At 34.6% G+C, this 22,805-nt stretch overlaps 1 protein-coding gene across 4 annotated transcripts in view; it reads left to right on the top strand.

The window, feature by feature from the left end:
- FSTL5 (follistatin like 5) overlaps positions 1-22,805 on the top strand; it is a 726,034-nt gene that overhangs the window by 514,187 nt on the left and 189,042 nt on the right. For all 4 annotated transcript variants that reach the window (XM_032413109.1, XM_032413108.1, XM_032413107.1 and 1 more), the window contains exon 8: positions 16,062-16,182. In XM_032413109.1, the coding sequence (XP_032269000.1) occupies positions 16,062-16,182 (121 nt within the window). The remainder of the gene's footprint in view (positions 1-16,061; positions 16,183-22,805) is intronic.

Here is a 22,805-nt window from a genome sequence, read left to right as displayed (position 1 = left end):
AACTTATCAAAGGCAGCTGAACCAATAACGGTGGTATCATCTAAGTGCACACAGAAGAAAGATTCAGTAATAAATGTCTCATATACACAATATTTCTTAAGTAATTATGAAATCACAAGGTCCTTTCCCCAAGTTTTCAGGATGATTCAGAACATGGGACTGCTCAGTTTTGTGCAGCTATTCATCACTACTTCCTCATTGATAGTCATCAAACTTAGTATGTTACTTAATAACAACCTGGGGGTTAGTTTACACATAGTGAAACAGAAAGTCTACATTTATTGAATTATCACCTTTATATTGTAAAATATTTCCAAATGATTTTAAATTTTTCTTTTTTTAAAAAATGTATTTATTTGAGAGAGAGAGAGGGAGAAAGAGCACAAGCAGGGGGAGGAGCAGAGGAAGAAGCAGACTCCCCACTGAGCAGGGAGTCCCATATGGGGCCCGATCCCAGAACCCTGAGATCATGACTTGAGCCAAAGGCAGACGCTTAACGGACTGAGCCACCCAGGCTCCAAGTGATTTTAAAAAACATTTTTTTTTTAAATTTAAAACTTGCAAACTTTCTTAATGAAATCAGAACATTACTATTGTATATTTAATTAATTTAATTTGTCATCGATTATATTATTTAGCAGACTTAACATTTGTAGATTTTAAATTTAAGCTCTGAACTCATCCTAAGTAATTTTAAAGTTCATGGTATATAATATTCTACATTTTTGTTGTAATGCGATTTAGATTTATAATATCTCATTGTGGATATGAAGAAAAATGCTCTTTAGCTATTGAGAAATCCAAGTGACCACTTCATATAAGAATATCAGTGTGGCCTCTTGGTTATTATTCAGTTTGCCTATGCGGTAACTCCAGTGAAGTTTTATGAACATTATTTCTTAAGAGAACAAAACAAAATTCTAATAATTAAAAAAAGAACCAAGAGAAAACTTCAGCCAGAGGTAAAAAGTTACACTAAATAGACATTGCTACATAATTCCAAAATTTAATGACTTAAAGTCATGACCATTCATTATCCCTTGCAAGGTTTTGGGTCGGCTTGGAGGTCCTGCTGATCTGGATTGAACTACACCGGCCTTGCTAAATTTTCTCACTCCTGTGTACTTAAACTTGTGTGTAAGCTAAGAACTGCTTAGTCTTGAACGGCCTCAGTTGGGATGATTTAGCTCTACTCCATGTGGTCTCTCACTTTCTAGCAGGCTAATCTCGGTTTCTGTTCTTGTTGATGGCAAGGATCCAAGAGAGAGCAGGACAGGGCATGGAACAGGGCAAGCAGAAATGCACTTTCCTTTCTTCACTGCCTCTGCTTGCATCACATTTGCTAGTATCACTTAACCAGAGGATCTGACACAGAAAAACTCAGGCAAAGAAGAGAAGACTAGAGAGTTATAGAGGGGTGGGGAGTGGGGGGATGGGTTAGCCTGGTGATGGGTATTAAGAGGGCACATACTGAATGGAGCACTGGGTGTTATACACAAACAATGAATCATGGAACACTACATCAAACACTAATGATGGACTGTAGGGTGATTAACATAACATAATAAAAAAAAAAAGGAGAAAGTTATAGAGCAAAGGACATTGTTTAGAAAAGCAATTGAGACCGTTGATGAAATCAGTCTACCACAGAAGGGGATTCTTATGTTAACAACACTGTTAAAATGACCTACCTTCTAAGACGTGGAATGATTTTCCATTGAAGAAAAAAGACAATTTAATTTTCAGTTTTGAATAAGAGTTGGGTCTCCAACTAGTAAATTTAACTGAAGGGCAAGAACTTAGTGAATGAAAAGGGGGTCATTTGGTTTTTACCATAAAATAATGAATATTGTTGGGAGCAGCTTCTTGATATATAATGGGTTATCTTCATTTAGAAGAAAAATGGGTAACATCCAAGAAGTAATAGAAAAACCTGTTTTGAATGACTGACAAGTCTTTACTTCCAAAATAAACTCATTCGTCAATTTTTTTTTCAAAAAACCTTTATTTAGGGCCTGGAAATAAAATTATTTTCGATTCAGAGCATAGCAATTAAATAGGCATTTACAAAAGAGAGAAATATGTGTCAATAGGGCTAAATACATGGAGTCTATGGAGTATTATGTACAGGTACTAATAATCAGAAAGTAAACTTTGCAACATGGATATTGTATTTTAAACATTTTTGTTAAGATATAAAAAAATGTTACAGACAAGTTCATAAACCACAAATTTAGAGCTTGATGAGTTTTCACAAATTGAAAATAACAATGTCACTAGCTCTGGGATACTTTTGAATTTATTCTCTGTATTTTATCTCCTTTTCTTCCCCTTATTGGTGAATGATTAGGATAGAAAGTGTGTGTAGTGCAAAACAGGTGGCTTGCAGTAGACCAGACATCTGACCATTTGTTTTCCTAATTTGGCATTTTTCTTGAGAAAATTAATGTACTAGTTATTGATGCATTATTTCTCCTCTCTAATCACCCTTAAATGACAATTCTGCAATAATCTATGTGTAAACATTTCTCCTGTGGCAGATGGCATGCTTTGTTAGTAGAGAAGCCTAGAAGAACACTAGAGTAGGAAGGTTCCTCTTCCAAGTTCTGGTGTGTATTTCTTGGCGACTCCTGCACTATGTGCAAATTTCTTAGTGCCTAGGCTTCATGCAACTTCTACCTTAGTCCCTTGGCTCGAAAACTTGTGATTTATAGCAGCTCATGGTAGTTCCCATGGGCAGATTGCTCCAGCAACACCGTTAAGTGGCTTTTCAGTAGGGGGTTCCAGCAGGGTACCTCCTGTGAACATTTTCTCCTCTAGAAGCTTCACAGCCTCAGTGAATTTTTCTACTCTCTAATGACATTAGATGAATGTCCATAGACATTCCCACCCTCTACAAAGAGGTCTGGGTGTCAATAATGCAGGAGAGGAGTCTCTTCCTTAGGCTTACTATCTCATCTCTTGGAGCAATAGTTGCTCCTAATCTGTTATTCCCATATTGTTTAGAATACGCTTTACTCTTAGTAGATAATCACCCGTTGCTCTAATTCACTGTTACAGTTAGGAATTTCTAATTGAAATTTCCATGCTCAAATTATTGTGTGGTGTCTGCTTCTTGTTTGGTTTTTGAATCACAAGCTTGCTTTCTTCCGGTTCCCAGAGTTCTTCTGACTCAAGACTGATGATTCATGGAAATAATGTTAAGTGGATTTTCACATAACATTATTTTCTGATTTAATCCAAGAAATTTAAAATATCTATCAATGAATATTAAACAGAATTTAACTGAATATTAAAATCAACCCAAGAGTTATTGGGAAGATAATTATCAAAATTACATTGAAAATAAGATGTGAATACTATTGAAAAGAAAATGATTGGAAATGAATATTATTTAGGTACAAATACCAAGAGATGGTTAGTTTTATAATTTAAATAGTATCATTTTCTGTTAAGATTGTATGTGTTTTTTATTTATATATGCTCATACAATTAATTGATTGATATTTGCAATAGATGACTGAGTGGTCCAACTTTCCTTGGTCAGGCAAAGAGAACTCTCATTTTATGTTGGAGAATACATATTGTTACCTCACTTCTCTGATTTTTCTTAACTTCTCTGGTAGATCATTCGCTCTTCTACATTATACATATTTTTTTTCACCAGATAGTTGATACTTTTGAGATTCTCAAAAATCTCGGAGAGTTGCCATTTCTTAATGATGATTATATCCATTTTTTTTTTTTTCCTGTAAGCCTTTGACATTTCTCTTTATCTTTGGTCTTCAGCAGTATCATATATTTCTAGGTTATTTTTTAAATTTGTTATTTTTGGAAAATTCCTTATTTTTCATTTGCAAGCATTTTTCTCTCCATTCTTCCTCTCTCTCTTTTTTTTTTTTTTTTTCCTTCTAGGATTCCCATTACACATATTTTAAACTGATATTGGCCTATATCTCTTGGATGCTCAGTTCTCTCTCTCTCTCTCCCTTTTATTTCACTAATTTCCTGTGTGTGTTTCCATTTGAGTGATGTCTATTGACCTATATTCAAGTTCACTGAGTCTTTGGATGTGTCATGAATACCGATGAGCCTGTCAAAAGCACTCTTCATCTCTGTTACTATGTGTGTGTTTAAATTTACTTCCAGCATGTCCTTTGACACTTTCTTATTGCTTCTATTTCTCTGCTGAAATTACCCATCTAGTCACAAATGTCTTCAAGTTTTTCCCCTAGAGCCTGTGAAATACTAATCATAGTTATTTTATCCCCTATCTGATTTTCCTAACATAGATTTATATTTGAGATTAGCTCTATTGATTGTTTTGTCCCTCAACAGCAGATTATTTTTCCTTTCAATTTTGTTTGCCTCATAATTTTTAGTTGAAATCCACATAGTTCTGTGTGGGGTAGTAGAGACCAGGGTAAATAGTATTTATGCCTGGAAATAGGCATGACTCTTTCTCTGCTAGACTTTCATCGAGGAGCCATGTTTCAGTTTTGTTGGTTGCTATGATTACCCTCAATGCACTACCAACTTCAAGTCCCTCTAGGGGTACCTTTTGGTTAGGGTGGGAGCTAGACTGATTATCTGAGAAAATTCTTGATTGTGTTCAGTCCACCCTCAGTTCTGGATTTTTCCTGTGAGCTTGTGCCTCAGAGAAGCTGTCTCTCCATGCTCTTGTCCCTCCATTAGTAGTATTCAGTTATTGCATTATTGCTTATTTCCTGGTTCTTGGTAGCCTAGGTGGTGAGGACCAAGAAAGAATTCTGTATTTTTTTCTCATTCAACCTTAGCTTTAGGCTGTTCATGTGTCTCTGAGTCTTTTGAGCTGAGTTTTCTTGGTGATCCTCCCTGCCTCCAGTGGTAAAGGATCTTTAATTTTCTAGAAGTAGGAGGATTTCTTGCCTTTCTCCCTTTCCCAAACTCAGTAAGTTTTCACACACTGGAAGTGACAGGATTTGCTGCGTTCTTCAGCAGTTTAAAACTTTATCCCACTGGGGAAAAGACTCCAGGCAAGAATTGTTGATTTTTTTCCTTAGCAGCAGAACTACATTACGTTACACAACATCAGAACTACACTTTGAGGGATGCTTTCCCTGATCGCTACTGCCTCCCAGTCTTTTTCATGAGCAAATAGTGAGGGCCACGGAGAAGAGGCTGCAAGTGTTTGTGCTCCCAGGGGTCTATACTCACAACTGTGTATGTTCAGCTTTTAACAACCCATTAAAAATCACTTCATTTTTTTTTTTTTTTTTTTTAACACTCATTTGTATGGCAACCTTGTTTTCTTCCAGCGCTGGGGTCTAGGTGGGTGATTGCCTGTGCCTTGTCTCTTTCTGGAGGCTCACTCCAGCTTAATCAGATTTTACCCTAGTCAGTTGCGTTTGAAGTCAGCACTCTGATGGGTTCAAGAACACAGGATGATTTTACAGATTGCCCAGCTTCTTATTGTTTGGATAGGTGTGACCCTCTCCATTTCTCTAAGATGGAGCCAGACCTTTATAATATACATTATTAATTCACTAATTATATCAAAGTCACCAGGATTCCAGGTACCTTTGGTATTATGTTATTAATATTTTTGATGAAACCAAAATAAAGATTAGTTCTCTTTCAGAACATGCCAGAATATAGTTTAACATCTAAATGTTTATTTTTTTCATTAAAATTTTAAGAAGTAAAATTCTGTCTATTTAGAGTAAATAAGAAACTTGGAACTTTCTACATATATTTAGGGGAAGCTATATATTTTGAGGTACATGATCTAAGGTCTAGTAGAATTTTTTATAGAATTGGTTGTTTTATATTTCAATATTACACATACCCAAGGGTGTATACAACTTAAAGTAAAATAATGCACTGGTAATTATAGACTCAATAACCATTTAGAAAAGAGAGCATTAACAGTAAATTTGAAACCCCTTCCTATTATAGGCTTCTCCCTATAATAGGCTCCTCCCTCTTATAGTCTCCTTCTTTTTCTGTAGATATAACTCTTACCATGAGTTACATGTTAAGTTGTTCTTTGCTGTTTTTTTTAAATTTTTTTATCATAAATGTATATAATATATATATTCCTAAAATATAATTTATTTTTGCATGTTTGAATTTTATATAAATTGAGTCATATTGTATTTTACATATATATTTGCCATTGTGTCTGGGGATTCATCCATATTTATGCCTATATCCATAAAGTATGGACTTTCCCCTTTTTTTTTTTTTTAAGATTTTTTTATTTGAGAGAGAGTGCAAGCAGGGGAACAGAGAGGGACAAGCAGACTCTGTGCTGGAGCACCATGCAGTGCTCAATGCGGGGCTTGATCTCAGGATCCTGAGATCATGACCTACACCAAAATCAAGTCGGCAGAGGCTTAACCTACTGAGCCATCTAGGCGCCCCTTTAAAGCATGGACTTTCAGAACTTGGACTCTAGAGTCAGATGGCCTAGTTTTGAATATTGAATCATTAACTAAATAGTCTTCATAGATATGTTACTTCATCTTTTTGACTTCTGCTTCTTTGTGTGTAAAACATAGTATTGCCAAAATATAAAGAATTAATATAATCAGGGGTGGGTCAATGTTATATGACCTTGAAGTTTTAAAGCACCTACATTTTGAAGATGTTGTATTTAAGAAATTGAATACAAATTATAAATAGCAATTAGATACAAACTTAGATGTTTATTACCATAAGAAATCACAGAAAATTCAATATATTTGTAAATTTTACAGAAACACATAACAATATAAACACATCGTATGGCTGCTTTCAGAACCTTGGTAAGGGCTTGAACGAATGAGGGGCTCTGAAACAATCTTTCTCAGCTTCATGGCAAATCTGACTCCATATATACGTAAAATCCTTTGAACAGTAGTTCTATAAAAATGATAGATGTTTTTAATTTATCTTATTACTTACTATTATATTACATTAATGGAAAATTTTTGTAGGTCTCTTTCCTTTTTTTTTTGAAGAATGATTGAGATGCAATATTGTATTAGTTTCGGATGTACAACATAGTGATTCAATATTTATATACATTACAAAAGCATGACCACAACAGGGCTAGCTACCAGCTAGCGCCATATGAAGTTGTTACAATATTATTGACATATATCCTATGTTGTGAATTATGTCTTCTTGCTTTATTTATTTTATAACTGAAGTTTGTGCCACTTAATCCTCTTCACTTTTTTCACTTGTCTCCCATCTCCCTCCCCTCTGGCAACCATCAGTTTGCTTTCAGTATCTGAGTCTGTTTCTGTTTTGCTTTATTTGTTCATTTGTTTTTTTAGATTCCACATATAAGTAAAGTCATATGATGTTTGTCTATTTCACTCTGACTCATTTCGCTTAGCATAATGCCCGCTAGGTTCATTCATGTTATTACAAATGGCAAGATTTCATTCTTTTTTAATGTCTCAGTAATATTCCATTGTATATGCATACCGCATCTTCTTTATCCATTTCTCTATTAATGGACTTTTAGGCTGCTTCCATATCTTAGCGATTGTAAATATGCTGCAATAAACATAGGGGTAGATATATCTTTTCAAATTAGGGCAGGATTATTTTCTTCAGTGAAATAAAATACGATTAATCTAATTATTCACATATACATCAAATAATACTGTTACACATGGTTTTCATAATTTTGGTTTTGGTTTTCTCACAAAGAATGCAGTTGCTTGAATTTTTGTTTGCTTATCAACTTGAAATAATAATTTCAGTCCACATTAGGTTACTTATTTTCTAGTGTATCTTTTTTAAATTAATACATGAGATGGCCTACTTTAGGGAAAAAAAAGGACTTGAAAATAATGTATTTAACAAATTAAATTTATATTATTGAATTTTATATTTCACTGTTGTATTTATTGATGATAGATTAATGTCTAATAGGCTAGTGAGAAACTTCTTTTTTTAGAAAAATCACATAAATCATGAGATAATAGTACTTAGTCAATTTCAATATGTAGATGTTTGCTTAAATTACTTTTATTGCTATTTTATGAAAATATATTTTGTACACATAAAAAGCTAGGAAATAGCTTGCATGAGATTACAAAGTAAAAGCACACTAGCGTAATCAACATTACAAATTACTGTAATGTGAGTATATATCAAAGCAATGGATATTACACAGAAAATCTCATTTAAAGTATAGTAACACTGGTACCATGCAATTTAGAGCTATGGAGAACATTATATGAAATAGGAAAGTAAGTTTTAAATTTCAAATTTACCATTTTTTAATGGATGGGATTTTCTTTCAGATTGGAACAGATGCTCATGGTTAAATACAGGCCTGAATTTCAGTTGTTATGTTCTGGTATAATCATTCGTGATGTGTGCTGCCCTGCATATTCAGAGTGATCAATGCTTGTCATTTATAGGTTGTTAAATCCTTTAATTTTTATTCTTACATAATTGATTATAGACAATTGTAGCCATAAAATTTTTTGAAATTTTAGAAATGTGCTACAGATTTTTTTTTAACCACAGTTCTCTTCTTTACTGCTTTGAAAAGAATGTAAACAATCAACTCAACAAAATAAATGATTTCGTTTTTTTCTATTGACTTTCCAGACATCAGTGCCTTGAGGCAACTTTTTAATTGTGTAGAGGCTCATAAAGATTTAATCACTGAAGAAATATTTATGGAGTATCTATTGGCAGCACGATTATAAGGGTGTAATGGGGGCCCAGAATAAAGATTTTGTCCCTGAATTCAAAGACGGTCTATTTTAAAGGCCATAATTCTTAACCATGGCTGAGTATCAAAATTGCACGTTTGATTTAATCTATTTAAGATTAGAAAAATGCCGAGAAAATGAAAGATTTAAAGATTAGAAGTGCTGAATCAGGATGGAGGTAAAGAGTAAGATTGATGTATCTGTATATGTATTTTATATATAGTATATATACTTATATATATTCTCAAAATTTATATTAAAAAGAACTCAAAGGTAATTTTGAGTTTTGGCTAAAATAATGGAGAATCTGGAAAAAGGAAGATATGTTAAGAATTACATAATAAAGGGGGGTAGTTCAATTCTGCAGCAGTTCCATTCTGCACTACACCCCTCACTTTGGTGGTGTCTTCGTCCATTGGGCTGCCATAACAAAATTGTACAGACTGGATAGCATAAATGACAGGAATTTATTTCTCACAATTCTGGAGCTGAGAAATCAAAGATCAAAGCACTACCATAATAACGTATTGGTGAGAGCCATCTTTCTGGTTCATATCCACTGGCTTCTCCCTGTGGCTTGAAATGGTGGAAAGGGTGAGGGATATATGTTGGGTCTCTTTTAAAAGAGCACTAATCCCGGGGTGCCTGGGTGGCTCAGTCATTAAGTGCCTGCCTTCTGCTCAGGTCATGGTCCCAGGGTCCTGGGATTGAGCCCCACATCGGGCTCCCTGCTTAGCGGGAAGCCTGCTTCCCCCTCTCCCATTCCCCCTGCTTGTGTTCCCTCTCTCGCTGTGTCTCTCTGTCAAATAAATAAATAAAATCTTAATAAATAAATAAAAGAGCACTAATCCCATTCACAAAGGTTCCACTCTCGTGATTAAATCATCTCCCAAAGGCCCAATCTCCTTATACCATATTGGGCATATTAGAATTTCAATACATGAATTGAGAAGGGGACACAAACATTCAGACCATAGGAGTTGGTAACCCCGAACTTAACATCAGCATATTTCAGTTTTCTTATATATAAAATGGGACTAACAGAAATGCATTCAAAAAAGATTGTATAAAGGATGAAATTTGGTAATTTTATAAATTATTTGTCATAGCACTTTACATATTTAAGTGGTCAATAAGTATTTATTGGGTTTAATATTAGTGTAGTGAGAAGATCCATGCCTTACTCAAAGAGATGAGAGAATATTAAAGTCTTGTTTATACAGAAAAGCTGTCTGAAAAGGTGATTATAAAGTTGTATATTGAAAGAAATTGAAAGATTTTGCTTCCATTTAGAAGAAAGAGGAAAAAAACATAAACAAAGATATATAAACTAGAAGGGGGTCACACATATGCTAATTTAGAAAATATTCTAAGTTAAAGCAATTTCATGTTGCAGAATAACACATAGCAATAAAATACTTTAAATAAACATTCTCCAGTTTATATTCTCTGGTAATTTTCATATCATCACGGATCTTGATTATAGTAGACAGGGAAGAGTCATGCTTTCTAGGTAGCTATGTAGAACAACATATGGAAGAGCTGTTTATTTCAGATTTGATGGAGATTTAAAAAGTATTTTTTGAAAATATACTTTATAAGGCCTATTTATAGTTTGGCATACATGAATATAAAAATAATTGCAAATAGCAAATATGCTTTGGGTTTTTACAATTACTTCCAGTTATTCTTGTCCAGTGAAAGGATTCATTTTTGTTCTGATTTGGTCTCCAAGATTTGCTCTGCTTGCGATGAATCTTTCTTATATGTGCTTGCCCCCTGCCTGCTTGTCTACCTTATGCACATGGGATATCTTAATACCATATCTTAGGTTATCAGTCATTACTTTTGGGTCATAATCTTTTGCAAAATATTTTGTAACTCTAATGATTATTAGTTGATTTCTACTCATTATTAGTTGATTTCTACAGAAGTTTGGCTTTTCCACATTTTATCCTGTTGCATGTCTACTGTCTGCTTCAGTGTTAACCAGAATCACAGCTTCAGTCTTTGTATTTGGCATTTCCATTCTCTAGCCAAAGTGCGCTGCCCTAAGAGCAAGGAGTGTTTTTAATGGCGGCCTGCAGTGATGTAGGGAGTTTTACCACACATATGTATCACATAGCGACTCTCCTGTGGGGGTTCAAGTTCTAAATCCTCTCCTATTGTGCAGGTCATGAGGCTTTCCCTGTAGCTTTGTGAAAGCTCCCCCTGGCAGCTGTAGAAATGTGGTATGATTAATCTTATATGATGTCAAGGAATTTTATTTTGACAGTTATTAAGGAAATATTGTTCTTCAGCTAAATGATTTGATGGCCACAGCATACAGTATGCTTCTTCCTTCTTTCCTGCCACTCCTTCACTTCACCCTCCCCCTTTCTCCTCCTTCCTGCCCCCTCCTCCTTATTCTCATTCTTATTCTTCTCTCCTCCTCTCACTCCCTCTTTCTGTTTCCTTCCTTTTGTCTCTTTCTCTCTTGACTGAGGAAGCATTTTCCTTATTTTGGGACCCAGGTTCAATAGCTTCATAGTAATTTTCTTGATTACAATCAATCTGTATGAGTATCAGTTAGAGGGAAGCTATTTTTAAAAGAAATGCGCACACACACAAAAAAGAAATGCACATAGTATGAATATAGGTAAAGGCAGAAACATACACGGTGTATTTTTTGAGCACTGCTATGTGAATATTGGTAAGTCACTAGGTATGATGATATTCTAAAGATACAAAGATAAATTTTTTTCTTTTTTTTGTTTTATTTATTTATTTTTATTATGTTCAGTTAGCCAACATATAGTACATCATTATTTTTTTATGTAGTGTTCAACAATTCATTAGTTGTGTATAACACCCAGTGCACATCACAATTACAAATGGGGAAGGGGGTTTCCTGACCAAATGCTGCCGATACAATTAGTTATAGTTTAGGAAAAAAGTAAAGATGAATGTTCACTTCTTTAAAAGATAAAAAAGAAATGTTAAAGGATTAAAATGTAATTTTATAAATATAAGGAAATGAGAAAGAAATGTTGGGAAATATTTCTATTAACTCAGCATGAAAAAAGCCTTTCTAATCATAAAGTTGATATAAGGAATGAAACAATTTTCAAATCAAATTATTTTACACAAAAGATAAAGAATGCATTAAAAATTTGGGGAATGAACATGAAAAATAGCAAACTCCAAAGTTAAAAGTTGGAAGAAACAATAAACAAGGAATTCTTTTTTTTTTAACATTATTTATTTATTTTAGAGAGAGAGAGAAAGAGCACACAAGCAGGAGGAGGGACAGAGGGTGAGGGAGAGAGAGAATCTCAAGCAGACTCCCTGCTGATCAGGTGGGGTTTGATCTCAAGACCCTGAGATCATGAGCCAAAATCAAGAGTTGGGCTCTTAACTGACTGAGCCACCCAGCTGCCCCACCAAACAATTCTTAAACGGTAAATCCTAATAGTTACAATATATATAAAAAAACCTTGTAGTAGTATTTAGTGGTAAAGGATGTTGAAAATTTGCCAATTACATCTTGAGAAGAGTGAGTACAACAGCACCCTTACCAGTCATCATCATTTTCTGCTGCTGAGAAAGGGAAGAGACATGGCTGTTGACTTATTTTAAATGCTGTTGTCTTTTGACTTAAGCCTCAGATCTATCAGCTTTCCTTCTTTCTTTTCAATATGTGCTTTCACTATATTTCTAGCCTCTTTTCTTCAGACTAACCGGTGTAATCGACTTCCTTTGTTTTGGGCATTTTATCTTGACTTTCTTCTTTGTTTCTCTTTTCCTGTCCTTATTCCTACTTGAATCTGTGATTGACAAGTAAGTCAGCATAATGTAGGGGTTTAAAGCACAGCCTCCGGAGTAAGCCTACCTGGTTCCAAATCCTAGTTCTACTAATTAGGGGCCAAGAGAAACTAAGGAGTTTACTTAACATCTTAGTATCCACTGCTGTAACTTGAGAGGAATTTAGTAGGTTCTCTTTAGTAGATTCGTAGGTTTGTTATATGGATCAAACATGTCAATATTTATGAATTACTTGGAGCAGTATCTGACATATAATAACTACTACTTAAATAAGTATTAAAATGCATTTTTTTATATTTTGCATAGATAACCTGTGGTTAATTTTCTTTCTTTTAATGCTTACAATGTTTTGTAATGCAGAAGTGTTTATTATGTAAGTGTTTACATAAGCATATTTTGGTCATTCTTTCTTTCTTGATTTCTAAATTTTTCTAATAAATAAAGATTCTATTGACCAAACTGATATATAGTTTTATTTTAACATATATATATATACATAAATATTCCATATATAACTTATTTTTAGTAACAGCTTTATTGAAATGTAATCTTCATAAAATTAACCCCTTTAAAAATGTCTAGTTCAGTGGTTTTTAGTATTTTCTGAAAATTGTGCAGCCATAATAGCTATCAAAGTTTAGAATATTTTCCTCACTCCAAAAAGACTCCATACTTACTAGCACTCATTTCCTATCACCCCATCCCCTCAGCTCCTGGTAACCATTAATCTACTTTCTATTTCTATGGATTTGGCCATTCTGGACATTTCATATAAATAAACTCATACAATTTGTGCCTTTTTGAATTTGGTTTCTTTGATTTAGCATAATGTTTTCAACATCCATTCATTCTGTAGTATATATCAGTACTTTATTCCTTTGTATTGCCGAATAATATTCTATTATATATAAACATATCACTTCGTGTTTATCCATTCATCAATTTATAGGTATCTGAGTTGTTTTCACTTTTTGGTTAATATGGGTAAAGCTACTGTGAACATTTATGTACAGTTTGTGTATGGATTTTTTTTTAATTCTTTTGAGTATGTTCCTAGGAATCTGTTTAAGGAAGTTTAAGTTGAACTCTTAACTCTGTTTAAGTTTTTGAGGAGCTGCCAAAACTATTATTCCAAGTAGGTATTCCATTTAATATTCTCATCAGCAGTGTTTGAAGGTTCCAATTTTCCCACATCCTCTTCAACAATTGTTACTGTCTTTTTTATTTTAGCCATCCTAGAAGGTGTGAAGTGGTATTTCATAGTGGTTTTTATTTGCCTTTTCCTGATGACTAATGATTCAGATTATCCTTATATGTGCCTATTGTCCATATGTAATTCTTTTTTGATGGATATCTATTCAAATTCTTTGCTCATTGTTTTAATTGGATTATTTGTTCTTTTATTGTTCAATTGTAATAGTTATATATATGTGTGTGTGTATGTATGTGTGTATATATATATATATATATATATATATATAAATCTGGATACAAGCCCTTATAAGGTAAATGATTTGTAAATATTTTCTCCCATTCTGTTGGAGATCTTTTCACTTTCTTGATAATATTCTTTGGGAAGCACAGGTTTTTAATTTTGTTGAAGTAGAATTTATCTATTTTTCTTTAGTTTCCTGTATTTAGTTACTGAAATCTTTGCTCAGTTTAGTGATGAGCTAATGATTGAACAGATATTTAATTAAATGTGTTGAATCAATAAGTCTTTTAGACTTGGCCAAGGTGCTCTATTTCTGTTTTGTGTTATGCACTCAATGCTCCCATAGGCAGTTACAAGTCTGCCTTAGTCTTCACTTTCTGTCTGTGCAGGGCCTCAAAGCCAATCAGAGATGAGAGATTGGGGATTCTTTTCCTAATTCTAAAATGTAAAAAAAAAAAAAAAAACAAATTGGTTTGGTTTGGTGCCCCTATTGTTATCTCCAGTCAGTATCTCCATCATAAGAAGCTGTAATGTTAAACAATCACTGTTGTTTCTTTTCAATAAAGGCCTTGGGGATAGGACTGTTTACACAGACTGAGCTCAAAGTCTTGCTCAAATAAAAAGAAATCACAAAAATGGAAGTTTTCAGTGGGCTGCTAGATAGGTCAAATGGTGACAGTTCTCCGGGGATGGGACCTTGGAGGAGCTCCAAGCCTTTTCTTCCCTGTCTAGTGTGTGCTAAGATGATGGTTTTCACAGCGGGCAGAATTACAAAGCTGATGGTCCAAGGCGTCCATGCAGCTGTGGAGAGAGGGATGCCATAAATCTCTTTGTTCTTACTGAGATTCAACTATTTTTTGGAGTAAATGCTCTGTAGATTGGTGCAAGCCCTTTTTATCTATTTCCAGAGTTCTGAAAAGTTGATTTTGACAATTGCTGCAGTGTATTCATGGCCTTTATGGAAGAGAAGATTTTCTGTCTAGTCTTTGCTATTCCAGAGGTGCTTCTTGGTTTAACTTTGACAAACAGTGTGAGATTTTTTTCTTTCTTTTTTCCAAAATGGTCACACATTTATCTCCATAGTTTTCAAATAGTATGGTTATTTTGTTTTAATATATTGATTGTTTCTGGGGTTTAAAAAATCATATTCTATCAGTTTGTCTATAAATTTTATCTCTGACACCATACTGCTTTCATCATTTTTTTTCTGGGTAAATATATAATTAAAGGATATAAAAATTAATAGACAATTATTAGTGTAAAGAATATAATTAAGAGCTATTTATTTTAGCTACAAATAAGAAAAAAAGTCATTTTACAGCTTTATTAATTAAAAAGGTATAGCCATCCCCTCTTATCCTGAGGAGTTATGTTCCAAGACCCCCAGGGGATGCCTAAAACTGTGTATAGTATCAAACCCTATATATATTCTATGTTTTTTCCTCTACATACATACCTATGATAGAGTTTAATTTATAAATCAGGCATAGTAAGAGGTTAACAACAATAATAATAAAATAGAAAAATTATAACAATATACTGTAATAAAAGCTATGTGAATGTGGTCTCTCTCAAGATATCTTATTGTACTGTAATCATGCTACTTCTTGTAATGATGTGAGATGATAAAATACCTCCATGATGAGAAGAAGCAAGGTGAACGATGTAGACATCGTGATTTAGTGTGACGCTACTACTGACCTCCTATGATATATCAGAAGGATAATCATCTACTTCCAGACTGCGGTTGACTATGGCTAGCTGAGACTGGGGAAAACAGAACCATGGATAAGGGGAAACTGCTGCAACCTAAATTAGAAAACAAATATGTGGAAATTGAGTTACTTTATATATAAACTCATATAATTCAAATAAATACTAAAAAAGCTATATGTATGAGTGAAATTATACTTTTTAAAATAAAACATGTCTTGAGACTGCGGTAATTATAGGTCTTCCAACTCTATAAGACTAACAATGATCATTCTGATAATTTAAAAACAATTTTTTAGTCTATTTACTTTGCTCCTGAATATACTTTTTTAAAAAAGTGAATTGTTAAAATACATTTTAAATACAAAGATCTCATTTTATTTCATTTTATTTTATTTCTATAGGACTTTGGAGATGATGGGTCCTTGTACATTACTAAGGTTACCACAACCCACATGGGCAATTACACCTGTTATGCATATGGCTATGAACAAGTCTTTCAGACTCACATCTTCCAAGTAAACGGTAAGAAACATGGTGTTGATATCATTGCTTTATGCTTCACTATATATTCAAAGAATGTCACAGTTGATTAGGAAGGCAAGACTTCAATTTTTTTAGTTTGGCAAGACCTCAGTTTTTGTTTTGTTTTGTTTTGAGACTTATTGTTAATGTAAAACCTTTTTCAATTTTAAAAGACAGGTGGTTGAGTGAATAAATGCTATAAATTTTACCACTTTTCTCATCGTGAAATAGTACAGCGTAACTCATTCTAATTGGAAATTTAAAGCATAAGAAATTTAAATTACTTTTTGAAATTTAAATATCAACAAGTAGACAACCATATAAATTTTAGAAACTGAAAAAATTAAGCATCTTGAAATTTTAATCAGATTATCTGGTTGATCTTATTAATGATATAAAAAACTGCTATTTATCTACAGCAAATGTTATGCTCTAAATCGTTAATTTAATGGCTGTGAACATTGGCCATGTAGGCTGATATTCTTTTTTCCTAAGATTTTTATTTATTTATTCATTTGAGAGAGAGAGAGAGCATATGGTTGGGGGGGATAGGCAGAGAAACTGACTCTTGGGTGAGAAGGGCGCTGGACTCGGGCTCAATCCCAGGACCTGGGACCTGAGCTAAAAGCAGAGGCGTAACCAACTGAGCCACCCAGGCGTCCCTGATATTACTCTTTTAATCGGAGGGCTTTTTCCTTTTTCTGATTTAATTCAAATTTTAGCTATTTAGTTCAATTGATGATATAGGATCGTATGTATGATACATTAATTCACACTGATTCACTTCCATATTGATATATATATATATATATATATATGTATTATTTTATGATTTACTAAAAAGAAGCAGAAACTTACTTGGCTTGCCATAGGAACAGCAAGATGGCTAGCGTAGTTTGTATGAATTAAGAGGGGAGTGACAGATATGAGCTTGGTGAGGTAGCCCAGGGTCAGATCACGTGGATCCCTGGGGACCTAATTAAATATTTGGATTCCCATTCTAAATGTAATGTGGGAAGCCATCAAAGTATTTAGTGTATGAAATGGCATATTCTGATTTGTTTTAAAATGACTGGAAGCATTGAGATCTGTTAAAAAAATATTTTAATAGTCTAGAGAAGAGATAATGGTGGCTTAAAATATAGTGTTAATGATGAAGAGGTAAAGAGTGGTTAAATTTAGAATATTTATTGAAAGTAGATCTGATGATATTGCTGAGGAATGGCATTCAAATATAAGAGAGAATTTTTTAAAAATAAACCCCCAAAATTTGAAGCATTTAGATATATCCTTGTGACATTAACTGAATATAGAAGAAGCATATTTGGAGACTGAGTGAGATTAATATATATATATATTTTTGGACAAGTTGACTTCAATATAAGTTCTAGATGGAAATCAAGTATGCAATTTAGTATAAGTCTGGAGATCAGAGGAGAATAACAGCCTAAAGTTGTATATTTAGGTAATATCAATGTGCATAAACTATTTTAAAGCCATATGTTTGAGCTTGATGAGGTCACCTTAGGAATGAGTATAAATATTCATATTGAGGATTGAGCCTTGGAGCTGAGGTTAACAAGTGGAGAAAAGAAGACTTAGAATGAGCACCTTGTGATGGAAAGTGTGTCTTGAGAAATCAATTAAAAAATGTTGAAAAAAGTTTGAAAAGATTGGAGAGTTTATGGTCTGACTGTTAGAGGCACTCAACAGAAGCAGATCTAGGCCTTGGTTTCTAATGCAAACCCAGTTGTAACTAGACATGAGTCAAGGTTTGGAAGCGAACTTTCAAGGAAGCCAGTGAAGAGAGCAGACAAGGTACAAAGGAGGTGATGCACGCTATTCCCAGTGTTCTCAGATGTTTGGATTTGGACTTTGGATACAGCAATTTTACCTGAGGATACACAATCTTGAGAGGACAGAACAAGTCTGTATGGGGGGATGTTCTCTATCTAGATGCGGCATCCTGGGAAAATGGTTGTTGTTGCGAATCTGGTTCTCACCTCCCTCTTTGTTGTGATTGTTTACAGACTAATAGCCTCTTTGACAAAACTAATGCTCTGAGCTATTTGTTTGTCTTTTGAGAGATTCTCCACTTTTGTTTTGGCTTACAATTAGTTCTATCTTTTTTATTCACTCCCAGTTCTACTTCTCTCAGTCTAAGGACCAACTAGTTGAGTTCTTAGTAGTTTGTAGAGCAGTGCATGGTTCATGTTCTAGCAGGATCAGAATCACATGAAAAAATTATAAAAAATGTAGAACTCTGGACTCCACCAGCACTTTCTGGAAATTAATTTGAAATCTGCATTTTGGCAAACTTCCTAGGTAATTGTGATGCTTGGTAAAGCATGAGAACCATTCCAAATAACTGTTCTTTAGGAGTCTCTGCTCCCCATTCATGTCTGAAGCAGTCTTCTTACATAACTTGCTCATTTGCATGCTTCGGCTGGGAAGCCCAGTAAGAAGGCTTTGAGCCAAACTGCAGGCTTTTGTGTTGCAAGATGTGCCTTGAACAGCACTGGAGAAATGTAGCTTCCCTATTTCATCCCCTCCTTGTGAATGAACTGCTTCCTCTCTGATCTCAAGGTTTTTCTGAAGATGGAATGTGGGAATAAAGGAACCATGAGGTGTCAGCAACAGAGCCATGACCATCGGTCTTAACGTTATGAATTAATTTAGAGGACTCCAATATTAGCATTGACTGCCGCTGAGATCGAATGCTTTCCCTCTTCTAGAAACAAAGGTCCCTGAACCTGGGAGTAAAACCCTTCTCTTTCTATTACCTCCTACTATGTTTAATCTGCTTCAAAATCCTTCATTAAATGTCCTTATGAAGGCATGGGGTTTGCAAAGAGGGAAAATGATAATATTATTGCTGAACATTGGTTGAGATTGAACAGAGAGGAACTGCAGTAGCTTGAGAGTGATGTTTAGTTAAAGGGGAGGAATTTATAAAAATTGCAGATATGATACTCTTTTATGCTGATGTGAATAATCTGGTAAAGAGGAAATGCAGATCATTTAAGAGAAAAAAGGGAAAATTGCGGTAGTCAAGTTTTTAAAAAATTGATGTGATTAGTACACACATGGGAGGATTGCTCTTTGGAAGATGAATAGTTAATCTGTTGAAACAGGGAGCAAGACAGATTATTTGGGAACAGATGCTCGGGGTGGGAGCATGAGGAAATAATCCTCTTTGCATTGCTTGGATTTCTTCAGTGTAGTCAGGAATACCAACTATTGAAAGTGAGGAGTTTGTAAGAGCTTGTTTGAGCAGAGGAAGAGATATAAAATAATTATCTTGCAGAGAAGGAGGGTGATAGAAATAGCAGCCGGTAGTTGGTATGTCAGGCAGATCTCTGGGTGTCCTTGAGGTGATACATATTAGTATGTTTTCCTTCAGTTGTGGTTGGCTGTGCATTTGCAATCATAGAAAGAAGAGATTTGGGTTTAACCAGCATTTTATTTTGTCAGGTGAGTAAATGGGAGAGAGACAGGCATGAGGAAAATAAAGCATGAGGAAAATAAACAAGTTTATAAGAGAATGATTATAATGATGGACCAGAGAAGAAGTGGTAAGGTAAGGAAAGGGGTAGGTAAGGAAAGCAGTGAGACCATGAGAAATATGAAATGAAGTAAAATACTGACTGGTGTTTCCAAGTTGAACAAGTACTACTAGAACGGGGTACTAGAGAGAGCGAAATGCAGTACCTTCACTCAAAGCATTTTCTTAAGGTGTCTGGCAATTTCTCTTTATCAGAAACACTTTTAGTTAGGTCAAGTTTATACAAAGGAATGTATGAACCACTAAGGTTTGATAGGTGTTCAGGAAACCAGCTGTTCTAAATCTAACTTGCCAGTTCTAGTCTTAGCTGAAAAGGAGAAATGAAGTGAAGAATAACATTAATTCATCAACATCAACCACAGTAGATCAAAACCTTTTTCTACTGCATTTTTATCAAGGAGCGAAGATAATAAGTGCATTTCCAGGATCATCTTTAATATTTAAACCTATTTGAAAAATCCAGAAGGCTAAGTAGAAAATGTATTATATGTGTATCAGTCAGAGATTACCTTTGGGCACCATAACAGAGACCCCAAACAACAGGGGCTTAAAGAAGATACTGCTGTGTTTTTCTTATGCATAAAAGAAGCCCAGATGAGGTGCTTCAGAAGGCAACTTCATCATGTCATCATTATACTTTGCTTCCCTTGCTGTGGTTAGAACATGGTTTCCATTCTCCGTGTCATCCCATGTTTTCCAAATGGCAATGAAAATTCCAATCATCATGTTCCTAGTTCTACAAAAAGAAGAAAGAGGAAGGAAAAATAATGCCTGTCACCTGAGAGAGCCCTCTTGAAATAACTTTAATGGAAGTACCGACAGTAACGTCCATTGACCCTCTCTAAATGCAGAGATTAAAGTATATTTCTTTGGCCTTGTTATTTTGCCATCCACAACAATTAAGGGTTCATTTATTTACAAGGAGGAATAAATATTGGATAGGTAAGTGGTCATCTTTGTCACAAAAATGTCTGGTGTATCAAAACATTTTGCAAAACAGTAGTAGAACAATGACACTTTATACTTAGAAATGGTAGGATTAGCTGTAAAGCAGCAGCTGAACAAGTGATTTGCTAAACAAGTGATTTCTCCTTTTTTTGGTGTTTTCCTTTCCTTTGGTGTTATGGTGTTTTATATTTGGAATAATAACTTTAAATGTAATTTTGTGTATAAATAAGTAGAATAAACTTGAGATCACTCAGAATATTGTTATAGGCCAATAACAGAAGAATAGTTGGGAATGAGCTGTGACACTGGAAAAATACAATGAAAATACAAGAAAATGCAAATCAGATTAGCCAAATGGCACATTTATAGACCAAATAAATCTCTAAACTGGTTTGACTCATTTTCTACTCTTGATCCACTTTTCATAAAAGGTTAAAAAGGGCTCTAGAAAATTAAGTTTTTGTAGAAAACTTAACATATTTATCTGAACAATTTTTCAATTAGTAATAAAAATAAAATATATCATCGAGTACCATAAAAATATCTGAAAATACCACAAGTTATTGGAATTTGTGAAAGTGTTTTTGAAGTGCAAAGTCTATTTAAATATCCCAGGGTGCAAGCCAAATAAGTCTATCAATAGCCCTGTTTCTTTTCAAACAATGCAAAATTAAATTATTGAAATATGAGAGTGCTTCTGTGTCCTTGTCAGAAGAAACATTATGTATAAATCAAAGGAGCTTGACTCTGCCAGTGGAATTCATTTCCTGCTTTTCCTTTTCTTTTTACATAAAGCAAATCGTCTTTAGATCTTCAGCTTATGATACAGAATGTTTGAAATTTTAAAAGTCATTCAGTGTTTACACTACCTTCTGGGCAGAAAGCTTGTCTATATTCACAATAGACCCATAATATATGCTGTAATTTCTCTCTCGTTCATATTGTTTTAAGACCTCACACATAATATCAAGTGGATTTTTTTTTTTTCCTGCTCATGTCAGAAATGTGTTCACAAAATTGCTGGTTTTATAGGATGTCTATACAGAACACCCCCATTTTTTCTCCTTCAAAGTTTGAAAACATCGAAAAAAAGACACTAGAGCCAGATGTAAAGGTATGGAAGCATCACCTTCTTTACTGACAAAGCTGTTTAGAGAAAGCGGCTTAAGTCTGGGCAACAATGGCCTGCTTTGTCTTGCATCATAGACTTGAACTTCCTTCTCCAGTCACAGGCAGCCTTCCCTGCCGAGCTTTATCGGTATAGCCAAAGTGCAGATGGGAATAAAACCTTGCTGCTAGCAGTAAGATCCAGAAAGCAGGTGGTGGGAGGCCTACCTCCCCCTTCTCACTCCTCCTTTCCTGATGAGTAGGGAAAAGATGAGAGAAAGAAAAGCCTTGAAGGTTACTCTGTCTCAGACATTCTCTGTGGTTCTTGGGCAAGCAGCATCAGCAACTTGTTTTTAAGGCAAATTCTCAGGGTGCACCCACAACTACCGAATCAGAAGCTCTGTGCATGAGGTAGAGTGATCCGTGTTTTAACAAACTCTCCTCATGATTCTGACCAAGTTTCGGAATCACTGCCCTAGAAATGTTATTCCCTAGAGACCTGAGAAGTGGGAGTATGTGGTCCTTCCTCATACACTTCAGCTTTATTCTCTTAATTTTGACTTGAACCTAAGCTCATAGTGATTTTGGGAAGTGGCTGTCTCTTAGGGGGTGGGATCAGCCATGCATCAAATCAGTCATCCCTCTCATGAGGCCCGGCAGCAGATGGTGTTGGTGTTGATGTCTTGCCCAAAAGCCCACCTGGGCCTCCTCAACTGTGGTGGATGTCCCCTGACGGCTTGACGCTACAGGAACCTGTCCCAAACCACTCTCCTAAGAATTTTATTTGACACAGGAAGGTTTATCAGCTGGACTCAAGGCAGCCTAGATGTGCCAGGGATTTAATGTCTCACAGGGACAGTCCTTAACCAGTGAGGGATGCAAGTCAAAAAGTAAGAATCACTGTTTCCCACTCACTCAGAGGGAAGATTCTGAGGTGCATTCTGTATGACTCTTTTCTTTTCTTTCTTTCTTTCTTTCTTTTTTTCTTTTTCTTTCTTTCTTT

The sequence above is a fragment of the Phoca vitulina genome, unplaced genomic scaffold (assembly GCF_004348235.1).
Source record: "Phoca vitulina isolate PV1807 unplaced genomic scaffold, GSC_HSeal_1.0 scaffold14, whole genome shotgun sequence".
In the NCBI taxonomy this organism is placed as follows: domain Eukaryota; kingdom Metazoa; phylum Chordata; class Mammalia; order Carnivora; family Phocidae; genus Phoca; species Phoca vitulina.
The sequence above is the reverse complement of the archived record's forward strand: the minus strand, read 5'-3'. Positions and strand labels throughout refer to the sequence as shown.